Raw genomic sequence first — 21,983 nt, forward strand, 5'->3', positions numbered from 1 at the left:
TTTCTATAAAGTTTCAGAAGAGATTTAAAATAACAAGGACTTATTTCTTACCATTGTTTCAGAATCAATGTAGGCAGGGGCAAAACTCTTTTGATGTAGGGGGGACTGTGAATGCCAATACATTTCATGATTTATCATATAAAATATTATCATTATTAATACTAGTAGGTCTATTATCCGTAATAATAATATGCAATTATAAATATGCCATAGATATTATAATTGTTTAAATTGCTTTATTATTAGGCCCGAGCCGAAGGACGAGAATCGTCCCGACGATGGACTTATCAAAATCGTACCCAGGGGCTGGAAAAATGCAAAAATCCAGTAGTAAACAAGGACAAATATGCCTATGAGTGGTATAATTAAGAACTCAGTGAGTTCTAATTTTGAGTGAAGACCCTGTGAATAAATATTGAAATACTTCAAAAATTGATTAACATGGGGCCAATGGGAGCCCGACGCCAAAAAAGTTGACATGTAAATAATGATATTATGATCCTGCGCTGGATCAAACACGGCTCTGACAAAAGCGCATCTCGCAATACTTTTGACTACTTTTGAATTCATAAAAGACTAATTATTTGTCGTGGACAACTGAAAATATTTATAACGGGTTCATTTGTGACAGGGCACATTGTGACAAAATTGTGACTCTAGCTTGAGTTTTTATAGCGTAATTTCTTTTTTTTTCGACCTTAAATTCGGGACTGATGAAAAAATGTTTTTGTGTTTAAAAAAAAAAGGCCGTGGCTGCAGAGCCGCGGCGCGGTCAAATGGCCCAGCAGTTTCAGGAGCCGCGGCACTGCCATATAGCCTCATGGCTAACCCTAACTCTGACACTAACCCTGACCCTAACCCTAACCATAACCCGGTGCAGTCTAAAACGGCGCGGTCAAATAGCGGCGCAGTTTCAGGAGCCGCGGCACAAAATAACATGACAGCTTCGGCCGCGCGCCGCGGCTCTGTAGACTCTCCCAAAAAAAAAATGGTGAGCTGAACCCAAGGATGTACAACATATAGCTATATTTTAAAAATGCTTGTGACGTTGCAAATCAAATTTGTCACAGACATCCAGACAACGACGGCATACCTCTCTCTGCAAACATGTTACCGTGGCAACCTAACAAATATTGCCATAGACTTACAAGCATTTTGAATGGGATGAAAAAAAATGACTTTGACGTAGACAAATTAATTTGGCATACGAGGAACATGAGCAACACGAATATACAGAAATGGATTTCGTTTTGGGGCTTCTGGCGATGAGGGCTGTAGGCTCCCGGGCCTCGATACCCGTATTTAGGAGATAAATTAGAAGAATTAGAAGAATTAAAAGAGGGTGGGAGGAAGGGGCACGAAGTCACGACACTGATCCGTGTGACATGGATGCTTAAATAGTGTAGCCGCAGAAAGGGGCGTAAGAGGGGTGTGGTCCTGCTCCCGAACTTAAGATGACAAACTTATCTTCATTTCACTAGAAAGGACAACAACCCCAGCTATAATGCAAAGTGTTTATTGCCATACGAGAAATATGAATATGAGGAGGTGAGGGACAGAAGGGTCCTGGCTAGACTCACGTCTATGCTGGACCATGAGTGTCGCCCCCTGCAGGACACTCTGTCCGCTCTGGAGAGCAGCTTCAGTGCAAGACTGATCCACCCTCGCTGTGTGAAGGAGAGCTTTCACAGGTCTTTCCTTCCTGCTTCCTTTGTCAGACTTTACAACAAACACTGTTAGCCCTGAACACGTGTATACTGTGTAATGGTAAAATAGGTCATGTCATGTAATTTCGATGTTGTTTTAGGCCATGACAGTTCGTGCAATTAATATCTGTGTTGTTTTTCTGTGTGCAGATGATTTAATAATATTGTTTCCTGATTAGTATTGCCCGACGCCTCTGTATCAGCCAGGATCGGGCCATTTAATGCGTCAGGACGTTGATTATGTGTCAAAACACCTCCGATTGACATCTGAATGAGATAGCTCGAATCGTCACAAGTGTGATGGTTGTTCTATCTCTTTTGGAGCTGATTTGATTGTGATTATGTGCGTACGTGCTAATGTTTGTCACTGCATTTAAAAGGATGTGTATTGTAATTGTTCTGGAGGTAGGGACACATTCCTCTGTCAGGGAAAGAGCATTTATCCACTGTGCACGTGAATAAATAAATAACTCTTTTTCTGCTTAATCTTTTCTTGGTCACCTTTCCTTGGTCATTGTTAGCAGAAATTCCACAACAACTGTCATACCCATGTGCAATGCTGACATAATCATGTGCAATGCTGACATAATCAAGTGCAATGCTGACATATTCATGTGCAATCATGATATTCTCCGCCCATATAACTGCTGTAAATAAGGCAGAGCAAAAAAAATATGTTTGCCGTAACCCGACCGACCCGGTAAAAAAATAGCAGATTGAAAAAAATTATCAGAATTTTGTCGAAATGATGCCAAATATTTTTTTTGGTCTCATATCTCGCCGACTCACCGACCATTTTTTCAAAAAAGCGCTGTGTTGAATAATTTTGTATCACTTGAACTCGATAGAAATATTTTAAAGCCGAAAATGAAATGAAAATGAAACTTAACACGAACGAGAACGTCTCATGTTGAAAGCCTGACCCCTGGCGGTCACTACGGGTCACTGGCAGAATCAAAAAATGGCGACATGTGTGTTCAGTGCGGTTCAGTGTGTCAGCGAGGAAACAGAGGGAGAATTAAGAATAAGTTGATGGTTTTAAGTCAGGCTGATACGTGGCGTGATGTGATAGTGGACTTGGTAGGTGAAAAAGATGATCCATCCATCCATTTTCTACCGCTTGTTCCCTTTCGGGGTTGCGGGTGACTGGAGCCCATCCCAGTGACTTTGGGCCTTAGGCGGGGTACACCCTGGACAGTGGCCGACTCGTCACAGGGCCAACACAGAGAACTAGACATTAAAGACAGCCATTCACTCTCACATTCATTCACTAGGGCCAATTTAGAGTCATCAATTTTATAGTTATATGGCTAGTTATATCTGGAAGCTTTGCAGATAATTTGATTGATCCATGCTTTGCAGCTTGGGAAGTAGCGTCAAGAAAATCAGCTCACTCTGACCAATCAGAGAGATCGCTGTTGGAGCATAGCAGCGCGAAGCCAAGAGAGCAGACGCTAAAGATTTAAACTTGATTTTAAGAAAGCTGAAGGATTTGGATCCAGAAAAAAGCAAATGACCTGAAACCAGGCGAAAATTGCTATATAATCCGACTCTTGTTAAAGCTGTAGGTGCCCAAGTAAGCCAAACATGAGCTGTTTGTTTTTACATTGCACTCTATGAGAAAAATACTTTTTGGGCTGCTAAAGATTTTGACGCTGCAGTTCGACTGGACTGGCCACTGGGGCCGACTCACAACAGATTTGAGCTAGGAATACCCTATCCAGTTAATTTAATAGATCCATTCACCAATCGGATCTGCCCAGGTTTTGCTCATCCCGAATGCACCTACTATGAAAGATTTGGTAAGAGTAGGAAAACATTTTGTAAGCACAGAAATACCCTTTGTAATCGCAGGATGGTCTGTTAAGACTTGAGGGAGCACAACAGAGACTGTTGGTGAGAAAATATAAATTTTGAGGTTACATTTGAGCTGTAGCCTAAGTAAAGTACATCACTATAGTCTTGCACTCAGATTGATATTCATGCGCTCTCAAAATATTGGAAAAAAAATATCATCATACACTTCAACTACAAAAAAATCAGGACCAAAATTGAGGTCATCCTGCTACAAAAAAAAAGTAATACTTAAGTAAAACTGAGGGGCCTACTATCCAGCCCTGCTTACAGACTATTGACTTTACAGTGTAAACCTTGGTGCTTGTCTATTTCATAAGTTGCCAAGACCTTGTTTCAGTTGGTGTTTCACTTCTGGGCCTAAATGTACTCTTTCTTCTCACTCTGTAAAGTAAACAATGTGAGCAATTTCAACAAAGCATATGATTGATGGGAATTTAATTACTAGGCCTACACAGATAAATAAAACACATTCTTACATATCAACAACATGTTTACCTTTAATGAAAGCGATTATAATTCCTACTTTATTTCACACAATTTTTGTAAATGATTATTATTATTAATCATGTTAATACTTATAGCCTAACTGTACAGCTTATGTATATTATGTGCTAAATGTTCTCTGGGGCATTTGGCATATATGGGCATCTGAGTCCATTTATAGCCTACTGACACTTGGCGTGAACTTTTTCCATTTGCGTCTGGATTGTTGTCTAACAGACAACTGCAGAGGTAAGGGGAAAAAATCTTTTGTTGTGAAGGCTTCTTGCAGGTTTCTTGTTAGGCTAATTTCTGACAGGGTAGTTACATGTCCTCATATTCAGAATCAGGTTAATTGCTATTGTCAGTGAGCAAAATCCACAAACTACAAACTTGCATTGGCATTATGTGGCATACAACAATGAATTGAGCCTACACTTTCCTTTATTTTCTTTGTATAAGTCTACAACAAAAAGTGTAATTCATACAACGAAGTCTTGGAGTTTTATGTTTAGTTTGTTGAGTTTAGTAAATAAGTCCTATAGCCAGCTTTACTTCTGTCTGTTGTTCCTATCATATAGACAATTTAATTTTAATGGACATAAACAACTTACTCAATATTGATATGATTTAGAATAACCTCCTGTCTTTCTGTGTCAAATAAAGCATTTAACATGGTTGATAGGAAGCCATCAATAAGTTCCTTGCTTTTCTCAGACACAAAGGACAAGAGGACTGTCCAATTGTAAGAATTATCAAGAAAACATTTTCAAATATATTAATTTGATTTGTATTTAGGAGCTTTAAAAGACTTACTGTACTTGAGGAGCATGCAACACTTTCTCACACAATTGCCCACTTATTTCCCAGCAGGATCAGGCTGGTTGCTTTCCTCAAGGTCATATCGTTTTCTGACAAAAGAAGATTAGCTATATATGTAATTGTGTAAAATAGGAAAAAACACTCTCCAGATTTACCTCACTATTAGATAATTCTCAGTTCAAATAAAACAAAGTTAACTTATTATGTATTGAGAATAATTGTAATTTTATTCATGGCTCTATTACAGTTCTGGCACTTGTAACATTTTGTTTATTGGCCTTCAACTTATTTTGAGGCTTATCCAAGCCTAGATGACAACTGTGCATCCATTTCATACCAAGGTGATATGCAATCCCTTCTCAGCTTTTATGGAATGGCTCTCAGCTCCAGTCTTATTCCAGACAGTCATATGATCTGTGTGGTCATGCTGCAACCATATACCAGTGACATTTACATGCTTCTCCAAAGCCACAACACTTGCCAAAGCACACGTGGAGAACCAAAGGGACTAAGCAATTTAAGTTTTATAAGCAGCACAAATTAATTATTGTCGGCAAAGCCAATTCATTTCCCAGAAGATAAAATAAGATAATCCTATGGCTTAATAAATAAGTTAATACAATTAGAATCTGCACTTTACAATTATGCTAAGGTTCATTTCAATCAAGTAACTGAAGAGATTTTTGACAAACCTTTCTGAGTTGGTTACTGTGATTGAGGAGGCACAATTTTGAGACTTACTGGGAGTAAAAAATACCTTTTTGTAATTTGGATAAACAGGACTTGAATTTGTTAATACCATCTTAAATAATTATCATCAGTTAATAATGCAAAATGTGTTAGAACAGGTTTACTATTTGTGAATTATATGAACCAATAAGCAGTGTGGTGTTAATTAATTTCTGATTATCAATGTCAAGTATTGATGCAGTTGCTTCAAGACAATTTATTAGCTGTGAATGTCCATGAGACAAGGTTAGTGACAACAGACAAGAATACATGACCAAAATGAGCAGGTCCCACCTTCTGAAGAGACAATCCGTCTACTATAAAAGGGGCAGCTGTGAACTGTGACAATGAGCAACTGGCTTCTAGCACAGGTAAGCACAACTTAGCAAAGTGTTACTGTGCAGATTTGATGAATTGATGGAATTCAAAAATGTATTCTAACACATTTTGTTAACTATACAGGATCTTTGTCTTTGGGAGAATACGGTACTGTCTTCCAGAGATTATGCTATGATAAATGTGTTTGTATGAGAAATGTGAACTTTTTATGTGTGTTATGTATCTTTTAGCTCCCTAAAAATTCACTATGAGCACGGACGCAGAGATGGAGGCCTATGGCCCAGCGGCCATTTACCTCCGGAAGCCAGAGAGGGAGAGGATTGAGGCCCAAACTGCTCCTTTTGATGCTAAGACAGCTTACTTTGTGGTAGAGCCTACAGAGATGTATGTCAAGGGTAAACTTACAGCGAGAGAAGGAGGAAAAGCAACAGTTGAAACATTTGACGGAAAGGTACGTTTAACTATGTTTGTTATAATTTACAAATGATCAAAATACTTTTAAAGTCACTGAACATTTAAAATTTGAAACAACATATGAGTCCATCTGCAAAACCAATAACATGTGTTTCCATAGACTGTAACAGTCAAAGAGGATGACATCCACCCAAGAAATCCTCCCAAGTATGATAAAATTGAGGACATGGCCATGATGACCCACCTCAACGAACCTGCTGTGTTGTACAACCTCAAAGAGCGTTTTTCATCGTGGATGATCTATGTAAGACTTTGTTTCATTCTCATGCATGTAAAAATTAAATGCTTTGTAATTATGTTTGTAATCACATAGACCTATTCTGGGTTGTTCTGCGTTGTGGTCAACCCCTACAAATGGCTTCCTGTATACGATGTTCAAGTCGTTCAAGCCTACAGAGGCAAGAAGAGGATTGAGGCCCCGCCCCACATCTTCTCCATCTCTGACAATGCCTATCAGTTCATGCTTACTGGTGAGATTGATATGCTTTACAGGCATTTTTGTCATATACTTACATTTATTCATATACATATATTATCAAATCCTAGATCGTGAAAACCAGTCTGTTCTGATTACGTAAGTGTTGCAAAATAGCAGAATGCAGTACAACACAGTATACTAGAATGCAAGTCACCTTTAATTGCACATCTTACATTTTATAGCGGAGAATCTGGTGCTGGAAAGACTGTCAACACTAAGCGTGTCATCCAATACTTTGCAACAATTGCAGTGGCTGGGTCGACTGGGGCTAAAAAGGAAAAAGCTGGAAAAATTCAGGTATTTTCAGATTTTTTTTCCTTTATTTTTTGTGTATTTATTTTTGAGTTGAGTTGTTGTATTTCAGTGATATTTAGAATAACATATATATTTAGGGTTCACTGGAAGACCAAATTATTGCTGCCAACCCTCTGCTGGAAGCCTATGGTAATGCCAAAACTGTGAGAAACGACAACTCCTCTCGTTTTGTGAGTATTATAAAGTAAAGTAAAATAATAAATTATACGTGGCACTAACTTTTCTATTCTTTTCTTAGGGTAAATTCATTAGGATCCATTTTGGAACTACTGGAAAACTGGCTTCAGCTGATATTGAAACATGTACAGCTGCATGGTTACGTCTAATTTATGTGATAGCCTAGTCATGTATTTATTTTATCTTTTTTGTTTTATCGTTAGATCTGCTGGAGAAGTCCCGTGTGACCTTCCAGCTGTCTGCTGAGAGGAGCTACCACATCTTCTACCAGCTCATGACCGGCCACAAGCCTGAGCTGCTGGGTATGTTATGTTACACTATATTAACATTTTTGAGGGTAAAAACATTTACGCAAACAGGTATTTCTATGTTTCTATATTTCAGAGGCTCTTCTGATCACCACTAACCCTTATGATTACCCAATGATCAGCCAGGGTGAAATCACTGTCAAGAGCATTGATGATGTGGAGGAGTTCATTGCAACTGATGTAAGTTAAACAATTATGCAATGTGGTGTAAAAGTAATTTCCATTGATTTTATATGTTCTTGTAGACAGCCATTGACATCCTGGGCTTTACTGCTGAAGAGAAAATAGGCATCTACAAGCTGACTGGTGCTGTGATGCATCATGGTGGCATGAAGTTCAAGCAGAAGCAGCGCGAGGAGCAGGCCGAGCCTGACGGCACTGAAGGTAAATTACGATTCAAAATTATAATACATTATAGTATGGGTGGATTCAAAATGATTTAACAAATGTATATCAATATACATCTCCTCTTTTTAGTTGCTGATAAAATTGCCTACCTCATGGGTCTGAACTCGGCTGACATGCTGAAAGCTCTTTGCTACCCAAGAGTCAAAGTTGGAAATGAGATGGTGACCAAAGGTCAAACCGTCCCACAGGTACAGTATTAAAATGAATTACATTATTTTGTAATTTTGTGCATTGTTCATCATTCACACACATAGGTCAACAATTCTGTCAGTGCTCTGTGCAAGTCTGTCTATGAGAAAATGTTCTTGTGGATGGTCGTTCGTATCAATGAGATGTTGGACACCAAGCAGGCACGATCCTTCTTCATTGGAGTGTTGGATATTGCTGGATTTGAAATCTTTGATGTAAGTCTAACAGTATTTTGTAGCAAGCATGCTCACTATGATTATGAGGCTAAATAGTGCTATACTTTTGATTTGTAGTACAACAGTTTGGAGCAGCTCTGCATCAACTTCACCAATGAGAAACTGCAACAGTTTTTCAATCACCACATGTTTGTCCTGGAGCAAGAAGAGTACAAGAAAGAAGGCATTGACTGGGAGTTTATTGACTTTGGTATGGACTTGGCTGCCTGCATTGAGCTTATTGAGAAGGTAAACTTAGTGAATAAATAAATAAATAACAACTGTAAATGTTTTAGCTAACATACATAAATCTTTCACAGCCAATGGGCATCTTCTCCATCCTTGAAGAGGAGTGCATGTTCCCCAAGGCCTCTGATACATCCTTTAAGAACAAGCTGTATGACCAACATCTGGGCAAGACCAAAGCCTTTGAGAAACCAAAGCCAGGCAAAGGAAAGGCAGAAGCTCACTTTGCTCTGGTCCACTACGCTGGTACTGTAGACTACAATGTCACTGGCTGGCTGGACAAGAACAAGGACCCACTGAACGACTCAGTTATTCAGCTCTACCAGAAGTCTGGAAACAAACTGCTGTGCTTCCTGTATGCTGCCCATAATGTTGGTGATGGTAAGGAAATGAGACCAACTTTATTGGTAAAGATTTTCTCAACGAAAACAATAAAAGCCTTTTATCTCCACCAGATGGTGGAAGTGGTGGTGGCGGCAAGAAGGGTGGAGGTGGCAAGAAAAAGGGCGGCTCTTTCCAAACTGTGTCTGCACTTTTTAGGGTATGTTTTGGCTTTTTCTATAATAGTTAAAAGCACCACAATTTATCATTTGACAATTACACACAGGAAAATTTGGGCAAGCTGATGACCAACTTGAGAAGCACTCATCCTCACTTTGTGCGTTGCTTGATTCCCAATGAATCTAAGACCCCAGGTAAGCATCAATATCGGTGTGAATGATTACCATTAATTATACCAATTAACATATGACATTCATCTCAAGCTCTTATGGAAAACTTCCTGGTCATCCACCAGCTGAGGTGTAATGGTGTGCTGGAGGGCATCAGAATCTGCAGGAAGGGATTCCCCAGCAGAATCCTCTACGCTGACTTCAAGCAGAGGTTTGTGAATATGGATATGGTTATCGCCTTTAAGATGTGATTATAGTAATAGAGAAAAGTGGAAAATATAAAGAAAAACTCCAAATAAATGCATTTATGTCTAGATACAAAGTATTGAATGCCAGTGTCATCCCTGAGGGACAGTTCATGGACAACAAGAAAGCTTCAGAGAAGCTGCTTGGCTCCATTGATGTGGACCACACCCAATATAAGTTTGGACACACAAAGGTGGATTTTTGCTAAATCTTTCAAATATGTTGCATTGTCTATAGACATCTTGTACACATATTGTTTGTAAAACAGGTGTTCTTCAAAGCTGGTCTGCTGGGTACCCTTGAGGAGATGAGAGATGACAAACTAGCTACTCTGGTGACCATGACTCAGGCTCTCTGCAGAGGATTTCTTATGAGGAAAGAGTTCGTCAAAATGATGGAGAGGAGGTTAATAGTATATTAGGAGTTTTGACACTCAATGAGTTTTGTCACATTGTCACATACTAACTAACATTGTCACTATATTGTAGAGACGCAATCTTCACTGTTCAGTACAACATCCGCTCATTCATGAATGTGAAAAACTGGCCATGGATGCATCTCTATTTCAAGATTAAGCCCCTCCTGAAGAGCGCTGAAACTGAGAAAGAGCTTCAGTCAATGAAAGAAAACTATGAGAAGATGAAGACTGATCTGGCAACTGCTTTGGCCAAGAAGAAAGAGCTGGAGGAGAAGATGGTTTCTCTGTTGCAGGAGAAGAATGACCTTCAGCTACAAGTGGCATCTGTATGAAAAATATAAATTTAATTATTCCAGATATTTGGTGTACGCCTGTTCTTAATTATAATTATGTACTTATATGTTTATTAGGAAGGCGAAAATCTCTCTGATGCAGAGGAGAGGTGTGAAGGACTCATCAAAAGCAAAATCCAACTTGAGGCAAAGCTCAAAGAGACAACTGAGAGACTGGAGGACGAGGAGGAAATCAATGCTGAGCTGACTGCAAAGAAGAGGAAGCTGGAGGATGAATGTTCTGAGCTGAAGAAAGACATTGACGACTTAGAGCTCACCTTGGCTAAAGTGGAGAAAGAGAAACATGCCACTGAAAACAAGGTTAAAATCATTTCAAACTAAACAAATCCTTTTAAGCTGAGATTTGACTGCGCCAAAATGATCCAATAATTAAATATATACAGGTGAAAAACTTGACAGAGGAGATGGCATCTCAAGATGAGTCCATTGCCAAGCTGTCCAAAGAAAAGAAAGCCCTCCAAGAGGCCCACCAGCAAACTCTGGATGACCTTCAGGCAGAGGAAGACAAAGTCAACACTCTGACCAAGGCCAAGACCAAGCTGGAACAGCAAGTTGATGATGTATGAAATTAGATATTCAATTAAGTAGAAGTACATTTGAATATCCATATCAAACTTTTAACATGACTTTTTGTTAGCTTGAAGGGTCTCTGGAACAAGAGAAGAAGCTTCGCATGGACCTGGAGAGAGCAAAGAGGAAGCTGGAAGGAGACCTGAAACTGGCCCAGGAATCCGTCATGGACCTCGAGAACGACAAGCAACAATCTGATGAGAAGAACAAAAAGTACAATATTTTGTTGACAATTTATATATAAATAAACAATTAATTAAAACACATAAATAATTTAAACTGTGATTTTAGGAAGGAATTTGAGATCAGCCAGCTCCTCAGCAAGATTGAGGATGAGCAGTCTCTTGGGGCTCAGCTTCAGAAGAAGATCAAGGAGCTTCAGGTAATTACTGAGACTACTTCTCATAAGTGTTTTGGTTCAAATGAGAAAACCTTTTCTGTTCCTGTCATCAAATGTAGGCTCGTATTGAGGAACTGGAGGAGGAGATTGAGGCTGAGAGAGCAGCTCGTGCAAAGGTGGAGAAGCAGAGAGCAGACCTGTCCAGGGAGCTTGAGGAAATCAGTGAGAGACTTGAAGAAGCTGGTGGAGCCACATCTGCTCAGATTGAGTTGAACAAGAAGCGTGAGGCTGAGTTTCAGAAGCTGCGTCGTGATCTTGAAGAGTCCACTCTGCAGCATGAGGCAACAGCTTCTGCCCTTCGCAAGAAGCAGGCTGACAGTGTGGCTGAGCTGGGAGAGCAGATCGACAACCTCCAGCGTGTCAAGCAGAAGCTGGAGAAAGAGAAGAGCGAGTACAAAATGGAGATTGATGACCTCTCCAGCAACATGGAGGCTGTGGCTAAATCAAAGGTAAAACAGTTTTAAGTATAAAAAAAAAAACTGTTACATCTGTCTTAAGCAGATATTCCAAAATGTATGCAGTCTGACACCAAACCATAAAGCTTAAATTAGTGTGTTTTTATGTTTTGTAACAGGCCAATCTTGAGAAAATGTGCAGAACTCTTGAAGACCAACTGAGTGAAATTAAGAGCAAAAATGATGAGAACGTTCGTCAGTTAAATGATATGAGCGGTCAACGGGCCAGGCTACAAACAGAAAATGGTATGTGTTTTGTTTTGAATTTAAAACGAATTATTATTATAATTTAAATTAAATTAAAACTTTATCAGGTGAGTTTTCTCGCCAGCTGGAAGAAAAAGAGGCACTTATTTCTCAACTTACCAGAGGTAAACAAGCTTACACTCAGCAAGTTGAAGAGCTCAAGAGACATATTGAAGAGGAGGTCAAGGTATTGTGTAAATGTTACTATTACTGATGGGTGCACACAAGCTGTAGTTATAATCATGCAACCATTTCAGGCCAAGAACGCCCTGGCTCATGGTGTCCAGTCTGCTCGTCATGACTGTGATCTGCTCAGAGAACAGTTTGAGGAGGAGCAGGAGGCAAAGGCTGAGCTGCAGAGAGGAATGTCAAAGGCCAACAGTGAAGTGGCTCAATGGAGATCTAAATATGAGACTGATGCTATTCAGCGCACTGAGGAGCTGGAGGAGTCCAAGTACGTTGAACAATACCTCTCTAGCTTGAGATCCAGCAATAGGCTCCTCACTCTTTCCTTCATCACAGGAAAAAGCTGGCCCAGCGTCTGCAGGAAGCTGAGGAATCCATTGAGGCTGTGAACTCAAAGTGTGCCTCTTTGGAAAAGACTAAGCAGAGGCTCCAGGGTGAGGTGGAGGACCTCATGATTGATGTGGAAAGAGCTAATGCGCTGGCTGCCAATCTGGACAAGAAGCAGAGGAACTTTGACAAGGTTAAGAAACATTATATAATAATAATAATCAATGGAATATTTATATATATGTTATTTTCAATACATGCTTACTCAAGTCACATATTTCCAGGTCCTGGCAGAGTGGAAACAGAAGTATGAGGAGGGCCAAGCTGAACTGGAGGGAGCCCAAAAGGAGGCTCGCTCTATGAGCACTGAACTCTTTAAGATGAAGAACTCTTATGAGGAGAGCTTGGATCAGCTGGAGACCATGAAAAGAGAGAACAAGAACCTGCAGCGTATGGTCTAATCTTTTTACAATGTTATACTAGCTAAATAATATGAAATACTTATTTGTTATATGTGTCTTACTAAACATTATTTAGAGGAGATCTCTGACCTGACTGAGCAGATTGGCGAGACAGGAAAGAGCATTCATGAACTTGAAAAATCCAAAAAAGCTGTAGAAAGTGAGAAAGCTGAAATCCAGACTGCTCTAGAAGAAGCTGAGGTATGTTATGTTAGACTGTTTAAAAGTATAACAATAACGCTACACTCTGATTATTGCTTTGTCTGACAGGGCACACTAGAGCATGAAGAGTCAAAGATTCTGCGTGTCCAACTGGAGCTCAACCAGATCAAAGGTGAGGTGGACAGGAAACTGGCAGAGAAGGACGAGGAGATGGAGCAAATCAAGAGGAACAGCCAGAGAGTCATTGACTCCATGCAGAACAATCTTGATTCGGAGGTCAGGAGCAGGAATGATGCCCTGAGAATCAAGAAGAAAATGGAGGGAGATCTGAACGAGATGGAGGTTCAGCTGAGCCATGCCAACAGACAGGCAGCTGAGGCACAGAAACAGCTCAGAAATGTCCAGGGCCAGCTCAAGGTAAGAAACAAGGCACAGTTCAACTATAGGTAGGGAATGTGTTCTTACGGATTTAAAAAATATATATATAAAAACTACAAATACTACATAATCTGGATTGCCGGTGCCAAAACCTGCATGAGTGTTTGCACATGTTCTGTCCATAAATATATGGACAGAACATGCCTCATTTGAAAGTATTTAATAAGCTCAAACTACTGGAGCCTGCACTAGCACAATTCACTGACTGGTGTCAGGTGATGGAATGTGGTTAGTAAGCACTCTGATTGGAATCGGTTATTTTGGTATTATTTTCAATTAGAATTAGTTGTTGGATTTGGAAACCCAAAATGAGGATCTCACTCGGCTTGCTTATAAAAGACTCAAAAAACAAAAACCTATGTGTCATGTACAATGTTTTTGTAATTAGAAATAAATCTACTTCACTGTGATTGTCAGTGAAATTTCATTTGAAGATGTTTACTTCATGTATGACATCACAGATAGGTACTGTTTATGAAATATAAAATGCAGATCTTATTTACCCGGCCTTTAAAGCATGTATTCATAAAACGTTTCCCCACACCAGGATGCCCAACTGCACCTTGATGACGCACAAAGAGGACAGGAAGATATGAAGGAGCAGGTGGCCATGGTGGAGCGCAGAAATGGCCTGATGCTGGCTGAGATTGAGGAGCTGAGAGCTGCTCTGGAGCAGACGGAGAGAGGACGTAAAGTGGCTGAGCAGGAGTTGGTGGATGCTAGTGAGCGCGTTGGACTGCTTCACTCACAGGTTTGAGTCTCGAAACCAGCAATATTTACAGTGCAGAACAGAAAAAGCAAAGCATGCATTTCTCTGTCAAACAGAACACCAGTCTTATTAACACCAAGAAGAAGCTGGAGACTGATCTGGTCCAGGTTCAGAGTGAAGTGGATGATTCTGTTCAAGAAGCAAGAAATGCTGAAGAGAAAGCCAAAAAGGCCATCACTGATGTGAGCTCACTTATTTAAGCACTGGAGCAGAACAATCTGTTCATGCCAAAACAAATTTAAATTGCCATTACATTTCAGGCTGCCATGATGTCCGAGGAGCTGAAGAAGGAGCAGGACACCAGTTCTCATCTGGAGAGGATGAAGAAGAACCTGGAGGTCACTGTCAAGGACCTGCAGCACCGTCTGGATGAGGCTGAGAACCTGGCCATGAAGGGCGGCAAGAAGCAGCTCCAGAAACTGGAGTCCAGGGTGTGTGTCTACTGAAATGTTTATTCAAATAGTGCATGACCAAGATAATAACTCTAATCTTAATCGTAATAGGTCCGTGAGCTTGAGGCAGAAGTTGAAGCTGAGCAGAGACGAGGAGTTGATGCTATTAAAGGAGTCCGCAAATACGAGCGTAGAGTCAAAGAGCTGACCTACCAGGTAATTTTATTTTCTTGTATGACACGCAATCTTATAGTCCCTTAAATATCATCAAATAGTATATACAATCAAACAGTATTTACAAATAATACATTTTGCCGTGTATGTTAGATGTACAATGTGAATCCTGCATTATACCAATTGTCTTTTTAATAGACTGAGGAGGACAAGAAGAATGTAAATAGACTCCAGGATCTGGTGGACAAGCTACAGCTCAAAGTGAAAGCTTACAAGAGACAGGCTGAGGAAGCTGTAAGTACTTTAAAAAATATAACACATTCTGTCATAATACATATTGATATATTTGTATCCAATGAAGTAAATGGACTATTATGTTGTTCTCTTCATAGGAGGAGCAGGCCAACACCCACATGTCCAGGCTCAGGAAGGTTCAGAATGAATTTGAAGAAGCTCAAGAGCGTGCGGATATCGCCGAGTCCCAGGTCAACAAGATCAGAGCTAAGAGCCGTGATTCTGGAAAGGTAATCATTTCCATTTTTCAAATTTGTTTTTAATACATGATAAGTGATTACACAAACTAACTGTATTAAATTGTGCACTCAAAAGGAACACTTTGTCTTTTTTTTTCTTTTCAGGGCAACGACGCAGAATGAAGACAATCTACTGATTGATTTTTCCGTCTCGTGGAGAGAAAATTTGTGTGTTTATGCTCATTAAACAAAACTATCAATATGATCTCTTTTTGTCATTATTGAATTATTTACAAGTCATGTATTTTTAAATGTATTACATCAATCCCATCGATCCCACAATCCCCCTCTCATTGTACTGTGGCACATACAAAATCAGAATCAGTTTTATTGCCAGGTTGTCGTAAACAATTCACAAACTAGGAACTTGCTTCGATGTCAAGGTGCAACATAAAACAGTGTATTATAACGCGGAAGACATTTTTGTAAAACAGGTTATTTGGCATTAACATAAATACTTATAATTGGGGAGGAGAGGTCCCGAGCTGAATCATATAAAGGACAGGCCAAACAACGATGAGAAGAAAATATGTCTAAAATCCTGCATGTGTTAAAAAAAAGTAATAACAAAGATGATAGAATGATTCTATATTTACATGATTTATCATAAGCATAAGTTCAGTTACATGGTTAAAATTTAATGCTTATTACTGGCAAAAACCTTTGGCTTCTATGGCAGCACAAATCATTTATTAGTATTGGGAAAGAAAAAAAGAATTTTTGAGAGGGTTTAAACAGAACACATTAATCCATTTTGTGCAAACCTTCGTAGCTAAAATGAAAGAGATAAAGTTTGAACATATAAACAAAATTATATATAACAAATAGATTATGAAAAGAAAATTTATCAATAATAATAACTAGAAGCAATTAATTTAACCTGTTTTGTGTTTATTTCCACTCTTGTCTTTCTTTATCATCTTTTTCCCTTTGTCTTGAGTGGGCTTATCCTTTGCTTTACCTTTGCCTTTTCTAACCGGAGCTGTTTGATTTTTCACATCCTGAGTATCAAGCATGGATTTGTCTTGGGGGCTTAAATGAAGGGGTGCCCTGACTGCAGGAGATGGTGGTCCTGAGTGAGACTTCCAGGGACTTGGATGATTTGGAGGGGTCTGTTCAGCGTCCGTGTCTTCTTTCGGGATAAGGCTGAGGCTGAAGGAAAGACGTCGTCCAGGCACTGGACTCAAAGGAATCACCAAGTTATCTCCTGGTGCTCCAAGAGTCAAGAAGAGCTCTGGGAAGCTGCTGGGATGTTCAGGGTTCATTGGTCCCTTTGAACAAGTATTTAATGGTTAAGAACTTATCATTTAACACATTTATGAATAATTGTTGCATTTATTGCTCAATCCCACTTTGTAACAGTGAGCAACTTTAGTAGCCACAGCATACATCATGACAGGGCCATAATTGTATATGTGCACAAGTAAAATATATCAGCACTGTTTGTAATGCTTTCTTACCTGTAAGGATGAGAAGCTCATGGACACTCTAACTGTCAGCTAGAGTAAAACAAATGCATCAGTAAGAGATTCTACGGACTAGACCAATCATGAAAGACAAAAGCATCAAATGTCGATAGATTATTTAAAAATTAAGGCTTTGACTGGAAAAAACATTTCTTTATTTAGGTCAATGAATTATTTAATTTATAAAGGGGTACATTAAATTCCTGTACCTGTGCTGGTGATGCCTCTTGACCATATGAAGCCGATTTGGGAAAGGATCTAACTGAAACCTGTTCAACATGCTCCGCCTGTGGCATGGACAAAGGCATTGTGAATTCCCTCTTTGATGTTGTTGGTGTGCTTTGTGTTACAGTTATCTGTGGTGCGGGTTTCTAGTAGAAGAAAATAAATAAAATAATAAAAAATATATATGAATATGCACATATACCGGTATTAGAGTCCTCAGATTAATTATAAATTAAATAAATTAAAATTATTTATTACATATTTGACAACATATCTCAAACAAAAACTAAAGGGTCAAAAGGAACAAAAACTCTAAAATGTTAACTACTGTGTGTGGCGTGCCAAACTTACAGGTAATGCATCTTCTTTGTAAACAGCATTGCGGAGTAGGAAAGGGGGATCTGCACACTGATTATCCAACCGCATTGCCTTTCTACTAAAGGAGGGATCTCTTTCTGCACCTGTTACAGAGCATTAATGTACCATGCCTGCAACATTTCAGTGTAAAAGAATAAAACAAACCCTTGACCTGTATGTTTTCTGACCTGTAGCCATGGTATTTAAAGCGCTTCCATTGTGTGTGGGTGTGGCAGGTGTGCTGGAGGGTAGAGAACAACGCTGATCTTCCATACGTCCCCTTTGGGCATGCTTCATCATTTTAAAAAACGGATCCTGTTGAGGTTCAGATATTTCCTAAAAACCAATAAGGGAATACATTTTATTCAGATTATTAATTCATCTACAAAAGAATAGGTTGGTGTAATCCCTCATTCGTCCAGGAGTGTTGCATTGTAGGAAAAATGCAGTTGTATCATCTAGAACAGACACAGTCACATGGCTTTTCATGTTCTGTTCACAATAGCCGCTTATTAGTACTGAACTGCTTTATTTTACGGGTTGAACCTTTCAGCTGGTTGCACACCATTGGTGGCATAATCGGCTTGACCTGGTAGTGTTACCTGTAGCTGGTTTTGTGTTTGTGTTGGTTCACAAGTGGCGTTCCCATCTCGACCTTATCCTGCATTGTCTCCCTTTACGTAGCGGGTCATTTGTGGCGTTCACTGCTCGACCTGACGACGCTGCGCCCCTCTTTCCAGAGTACAGTTTATTTGTGTTATAGAGTGGCTAGTGAGGTGCCACTCGACCCAACTCTCTTGGGCACCTGTAATATAATGCTAGAGTCCCTGTGTTGCTGGTCCTGCCTGGCACCCTGGCAACTTGATGATGGGCATGATCTCTGCCCTTCTCGGCTTGGAGTGGATTATCTTCGGGAAGCCCACTCTGGTGATGCTTGCTCCAATTTTTCCATTAGGCCCCGATTTGTGTGTGTTGGCTGCCTTTGAAGATGCTTCAGACTGGTCATTTGCTACGCCTCTGAGTCAATTAGTGGTTGTCCATGGCAATTCAAGGCCCTCAATTTAAGAAAAATAAGGGCTCTGAGAAATTAGCTGCACAGGTGAGCATGCTGACATCTGAACTGGCCCAAATTTGGGCCGTTATCCAGAATCTCCAAACTGATGCCGGTCGGGTGGCAGCAGGAGAGACAAGACACGGCCTCAGTATATGAGTGTCTGAAGCAGTGTGGCTGCTTCAGAGACTCTGTTTCAGCATGAGTCTGACCTTCTGGGCTCCAGAATTTGCCGGCTCTCAGGCCAACAGTGATTACACTGACAGAGCTGCTATACGGCCGGCACTTGCCCGCTTGAAGCTGAATGTTTCACGGGATGAGGCAGCACCCTATAGCGCCTTCTTTCGGCGCCAGTCTGGAGCATCCCACTTTGTATTTCCTCCCTCTGCGGAATATATCAACGAAGCGCATGCCTATTGGACAGACCTGTTGGACAGACCTGTTGGACAGCCCACTTCGTGAGAAAGAGAATCCTTCTTCAAACCAAAATGGAGAATAAGATTCAACCTTCCGGTTGTATAGAATAGTGTTTTGGAACCCTAGAGCGGGAGACTCCTGGGGAATTCTGATGCTAATCAGGGACTCAATGAGGAGGGAGCAAAAGTCAGGTTACAATAGGATGTTGATACCCCATTACAGGGCTGTTGGAAAACAAAGAAGAGTTGTCTCAAGTGAAACCAAAAAATCCCTTTATCAGGCGGTCCCACTCAGTGGGCAGGGCTTACTCAGAGTAGGATATAAAACCTGAGTTCCCAGACTCGATTCGCAGATACAGAAAGACTCTTGGATGAGAGTTGAAACATTTGTTTTTTTCTAAAAACAGAGTAAATTTTTTTCTACTACAAAATAATTCATATTTTTTTACAAGGTTTTACCTGCTTGCTGGTTTTGGTGCGGTTTAGAGAGGAAGATCTCTGAAGAGCTTTTTCAGAGTCTTTGCGCTGAAAAGAAGGGCTCATATTCTGAAAAATAAAAGGTGCAGAACATCTCTGCTCGTCCATCCTAGAACCCTGAGGACCAACAGTTAGATTCCAACAACCAAGTAACAGTGATAAACAAACACATAACAGCTAACACACCTGTGCTTTAGACACCATGTAGCAGAGGTAATTTTTATCACTTTCAGCAGTATTATTATTTTTTCCTCCATTTTGAATCCCTGGTAATGATGGGAGAGAAACGCGCTGGTCATCAAGGCGATGACTTTGAGAGGCGGAAAGTTTATTAAATAATGCCTCAGAATCTAGTTAAAGAACAAAACTATTAACTACAAAAACAAAAACATCTTAAAAAACAGAGACGTCACTGACCTTTTGCTAATGTTTCAGGCATACTTTGTTTGCGAGAAGACTTCGGTGTAAGTTTCAGTTCACAGCGCTGATCATCCATTCTTCGATGTTGTGATCGACTAATCATGTCAAAGAAGCCATCCTGTGCAAATGGATTTAAGGTCTGTACAAAAAAGAATACTGTCAAACCCTTCAAATGAGAAAATAGGGGCCAGATAAAAATACCTTTGTAAAAGATGCCCGGTTGGATGGGTAGATGCAAAAGGAGGCAGATCGTGTACATTCTGAATCATTTTTGGACAAACTGTCTTTATTAGATAAAACGTCACTAGTTATAATTTGTGGCAGAGAGCACCTTTGGTCATCCATCCTAGATCCCTTTAAATAAAAAAAGATTGGTTGAAGACATATTTTTGCCCAACATAATAGGATACATAAAAAGACAGTTGATGCGAGCCTAAGACATTACCTGTACTTTTGAAAGCATATAACACAGATAGTTTGATTCTGGATTTGAACAAGAATTGGAGCGATCCGTTTTTAATCCTGGTAATGAGGGTAGACACACTCTTTGATCATCAAGCCGTCGACTCTGAGAGTTGGCCAAGACGCTCAGAAAAGTCTCAGTTTCACATCCTAGAAAAAAAAAAGATATAGAAAAAAATCTAAGTTTGATAACAATGTGCTGCTTAACAATATCGATGCAACATATACTGTGGCTAACCTAAGTTTGGAATGGGCTTTCTCTGTGTGTTTTGTGGTGTGGATGGAGCACTTCTGCTTAGATTTAAATGACAGCGCTGATCTTCCATACGTCCTCGTTGGCCGTGAGTTATCACATTGACTAATTTGTCTTCGTTAGACCCCAGTTCCTAAATGAACAGGAACAAAATATCAGTATAGAGTATGTTAATAAAATTCAAACTTCAGGAGTGCTATCTGTGACAGTGATCTAAAGTGAAGAGCCATGATGATTAGTGACACATTTTGAATGATACTATTCTAACTGTTCTTTATACTCAAGTCGACCAATCCTCAGTTCTGTACCTGGTAGTTAAGCATTGCCAAAGAGTCTTGATTTTCAAAGTGTAGTGTGCCATTGTTTGACTCTGTGAAGAAATGCAGACATCACAACAAATTCACAAGTAAACCTGAATATCTTATGTTTCTTCTGACCTGAAGGGGCGGACATGTTCAGACGTTTGTTGCAAAGCACTTGAATTATTGACTGTATCTGAAGGAAATCTGTTTCTGCTGAAGAGCTGGTGCAAACTACACAAGCCAAATGAAATGATGCGCTAAGGGCACAGCAAATTAATGGGTCATTAGTCATTGTCAAAAGTGATTATATAAATCAAATGTCTTACCAGATTTAGAGTATTTTCCCAGCAACTGCCTTCTGTCCTGTTAAGTATTTTGTAAAGTTAAAAAAAAAAAAAAGTATTTACTATATCTGTATAATTTCTGTCTACAAACCAAAATAATCCACGGAATAGCAGAGATGGCAGTGTCATAAAGATACTCGATGTTTGATGTTGTCCCGACAGTGTAAAGGATGTAGCAGAGTAAAAGGCTTTTAAATAAGAGTTAAGTCGTGAGTACTAACCCATTGGCATTAAAACCTACAGCAGCGTATCATTCCTAGTATTACCATCTGTAATCCCAGATGGAAACATAATCCTCTGCATCAAGAGAGGATATTTTTCAGATAGGTGTATGCTATATCCTCTTTGATCTACAAGTTCCCATTTGCATTTAATGTCATGCTGTTGAAAAATACTTGCCATGTTACCCACTTGCAGTCGAAATGCAAAATGATTGACAGTGAAATAATTTTAGACATAAAAAATTATCAGTAGATACAAGGGTAACAAGAAAATGCAAAATCAGGTTAACAAATACATTCGGTATATATTTTTGGTAATATTTAATTACAGTTGTTTCAAACCAAGAACTATAAGTGGTAAAATATTTCATACAGCAGTTTAGACAAGAAAAACAATTTAAGTTTATATAAATATACATATATATCCTAATTTGGTTGTGTGTAT

General features: G+C 39.6%; 4 protein-coding genes across 4 annotated transcripts in view; 3 read left to right on the forward strand and 1 right to left on the reverse strand.

Moving 5' to 3' along the window:
• The window catches only part of LOC140358333 (myosin heavy chain, fast skeletal muscle-like), a 113,154-nt gene extending 97,405 nt beyond the window's left edge, over nt 1-15,749 (forward strand). Inside the window, exons 66-67 of the mRNA XM_072443103.1 lie at nt 15,404-15,535; nt 15,650-15,749. Coding sequence (XP_072299204.1) covers nt 15,404-15,535; nt 15,650-15,667 — 150 coding nt within the window. The 3' untranslated portion in view covers nt 15,668-15,749. The remainder of the gene's footprint in view (nt 1-15,403; nt 15,536-15,649) is intronic.
• On the forward strand, nt 6,166-11,865 carry LOC140358340 (myosin heavy chain, fast skeletal muscle). Its single transcript, XM_072443118.1, has 25 exons — nt 6,166-6,384; nt 6,508-6,651; nt 6,721-6,877; nt 6,954-6,981; nt 7,068-7,182; nt 7,278-7,370; nt 7,439-7,502; nt 7,581-7,679; nt 7,762-7,865; nt 7,931-8,069; nt 8,163-8,281; nt 8,348-8,497; nt 8,576-8,746; nt 8,818-9,124; nt 9,199-9,284; nt 9,351-9,438; nt 9,508-9,625; nt 9,730-9,853; nt 9,929-10,065; nt 10,149-10,404; nt 10,489-10,731; nt 10,815-10,991; nt 11,069-11,214; nt 11,293-11,383; nt 11,461-11,865. Exons 1-25 carry the CDS (start codon nt 6,181-6,183, stop codon nt 11,863-11,865), a joined length of 3,765 nt encoding a protein of 1,254 aa, XP_072299219.1. The 5' UTR covers nt 6,166-6,180.
• LOC140358349 (uncharacterized) lies at nt 12,323-14,645 on the forward strand. Its single transcript, XM_072443133.1, has 7 exons — nt 12,323-12,556; nt 12,625-12,808; nt 12,900-13,065; nt 13,153-13,277; nt 13,347-13,655; nt 14,224-14,427; nt 14,502-14,645. Exons 1-7 carry the CDS (start codon nt 12,345-12,347, stop codon nt 14,643-14,645), a joined length of 1,344 nt encoding a protein of 447 aa, XP_072299234.1. The 5' UTR covers nt 12,323-12,344.
• Nucleotides 15,750-16,387: 638 nt separating the features above from the next.
• Nucleotides 16,388-20,850, reverse strand: LOC140358346 (uncharacterized). The gene is made up of 11 exons (XM_072443128.1): nt 20,657-20,850; nt 20,402-20,568; nt 20,158-20,310; nt 19,954-20,095; nt 19,723-19,886; nt 19,519-19,653; nt 17,781-17,928; nt 17,587-17,696; nt 17,220-17,381; nt 17,005-17,043; nt 16,388-16,815 (listed from the first exon to the last, which is right to left on the reverse strand). The coding sequence occupies exons 1-11, from the start codon at nt 20,742-20,744 to the stop codon at nt 16,420-16,422; spliced, it is 1,704 nt and encodes a 567-aa protein (XP_072299229.1). The 5' UTR covers nt 20,745-20,850; the 3' UTR covers nt 16,388-16,419.
• Between the last annotated feature and the right edge of the window lie 1,133 nt (nt 20,851-21,983).

Source organism: Eucyclogobius newberryi, unplaced genomic scaffold, assembly GCF_026437365.1.
Source record: "Eucyclogobius newberryi isolate DKJ021-1_F unplaced genomic scaffold, fEucNew1.0.hap1 SCAF_13, whole genome shotgun sequence".
In the NCBI taxonomy this organism is placed as follows: Eukaryota; Metazoa; Chordata; class Actinopteri; order Gobiiformes; family Gobiidae; genus Eucyclogobius; species Eucyclogobius newberryi.

What these genes read in the sequence shown, in the direction of transcription:
- LOC140358340 (XM_072443118.1), top strand. Translation starts at nt 6,181, where the DNA reads ATGAGCACGGACGCAGAGATGGAGGCCTATGGCCCAGCGGCCATTTAC. An exon ending in CTGTGTCTGCACTTTTTAGG is followed by an intron (nt 9,285 to 9,350) that starts GTATGTTTTGGC and finishes AATTACACACAG; the next exon opens with GAAAATTTGGGCAAGCTGAT. An exon ending in AACATGCCACTGAAAACAAG is followed by an intron (nt 10,732 to 10,814) that starts GTTAAAATCATT and finishes AAATATATACAG; the next exon opens with GTGAAAAACTTGACAGAGGA.
- LOC140358349 (XM_072443133.1), top strand. Translation starts at nt 12,345, where the DNA reads ATGCAACCATTTCAGGCCAAGAACGCCCTGGCTCATGGTGTCCAGTCT. An exon ending in GAGGAGCTGGAGGAGTCCAA is followed by an intron (nt 12,557 to 12,624) that starts GTACGTTGAACA and finishes CCTTCATCACAG; the next exon opens with GAAAAAGCTGGCCCAGCGTC. An exon ending in CTGCTCTAGAAGAAGCTGAG is followed by an intron (nt 13,278 to 13,346) that starts GTATGTTATGTT and finishes TTTGTCTGACAG; the next exon opens with GGCACACTAGAGCATGAAGA.
- LOC140358346 (XM_072443128.1), bottom strand. Translation starts at nt 20,744, where the DNA reads ATGGAAGATCAGCGCTGTCATTTAAATCTAAGCAGAAGTGCTCCATCC. An exon ending in AAAGCCCATTCCAAACTTAG is followed by an intron (nt 20,569 to 20,656) that starts GTTAGCCACAGT and finishes TTTTTTTTCTAG; the next exon opens with GATGTGAAACTGAGACTTTT. An exon ending in ATATGCTTTCAAAAGTACAG is followed by an intron (nt 20,311 to 20,401) that starts GTAATGTCTTAG and finishes TTTTATTTAAAG; the next exon opens with GGATCTAGGATGGATGACCA.